Below are 820 nucleotides of genomic sequence, written 5' to 3'. Positions count from 1 at the left end.
TGTCACATGTATGTTCTCACATGTTCTCACATGTATGTTCTCACATGTATGTTCTCACATGCTCTCAGGAGCTCTGCCTGCAGTCCATGTCAGCTGTTGCAGGCTTTTAATTTGAAAGGTTGATGTGCTGCCAACGGCCTCGTCTCAGTAAAATGTTGTGTCTTCTCAGAGACGAGCACCAGGACTTCAAGGAAGAAATGATGCGTATGAAGAAACTGAGAGGAAAAGGCCCCCCCAAGAAGGGAGAAGGAAAGAGGGCGAGCAAGAACAAGTGAAGAGGGATGTTCCTCTGAGCTTCTGTCTGAGGTGCAGCTTCGTCAACCTGAGCTCCTGCTGAAGCAACATGAACGAATGAACGAACGAACGAACGAATGAATGAATAAATGAATGAATGAACGAACGAATGAATGAATAAATAAATGAATGAATGAATGAAAGCAGTGATGATCCAGACTCTCCTGCTGTCGACTGTTACTGAAGCTTTTACATCAAACAGATGTTCCTCTGCAGAAAAGTTTCATACGGATCAAAATAAAAACATTTCAAATAAACCAGCAGCAGCATCAGTGCAGGTTTGGCACAGTGTGTGGTGTTTTGTGTGAAGTACGGGGGGGGTGGGGGGGGGGGGGGGGGGGGGCTGATGCAGACAGCCTGATGGACCGAGCTGAGAGCAGCAGGGACTACGTCCTGCAGGTCCAGATGGATCAATCCCCTCCTGAAAGGATGTGCATCTCAGATGTGTGATGTTTTGATGAGACTCGGGTCCTTTAACATCTGCAGGACCATGCTGCAGATGTTGGTGGTCTCTGCAGGACCATGC

The 820-nt window shown here is 47.7% G+C and overlaps 2 protein-coding genes across 2 annotated transcripts in view; both read left to right on the top strand.

Annotated features, from left to right (window-relative positions):
* The window catches only part of mrps33 (mitochondrial ribosomal protein S33), a 28,458-nt gene extending 27,899 nt beyond the window's left edge, over nt 1-559 (top strand). Inside the window, exon 3 of the mRNA XM_037695978.1 lies at nt 170-559. Coding sequence (XP_037551906.1) covers nt 170-275 — 106 coding nt within the window. The 3' untranslated portion in view covers nt 276-559. The remainder of the gene's footprint in view (nt 1-169) is intronic.
* tmem178b (transmembrane protein 178B) overlaps nt 1-820 on the top strand; it is a 40,761-nt gene that overhangs the window by 19,972 nt on the left and 19,969 nt on the right. The gene's annotated exons all lie outside the window — the stretch shown is intronic.

Source organism: Nematolebias whitei, chromosome 22 (assembly GCF_014905685.2).
Source record: "Nematolebias whitei isolate Nwh7 chromosome 22, NemWhi1, whole genome shotgun sequence".
Lineage (NCBI taxonomy): Eukaryota > Metazoa > Chordata > Actinopteri > Cyprinodontiformes > Rivulidae > Nematolebias > Nematolebias whitei.
The sequence above is the reverse complement of the archived record's forward strand: the minus strand, read 5'-3'. Positions and strand labels throughout refer to the sequence as shown.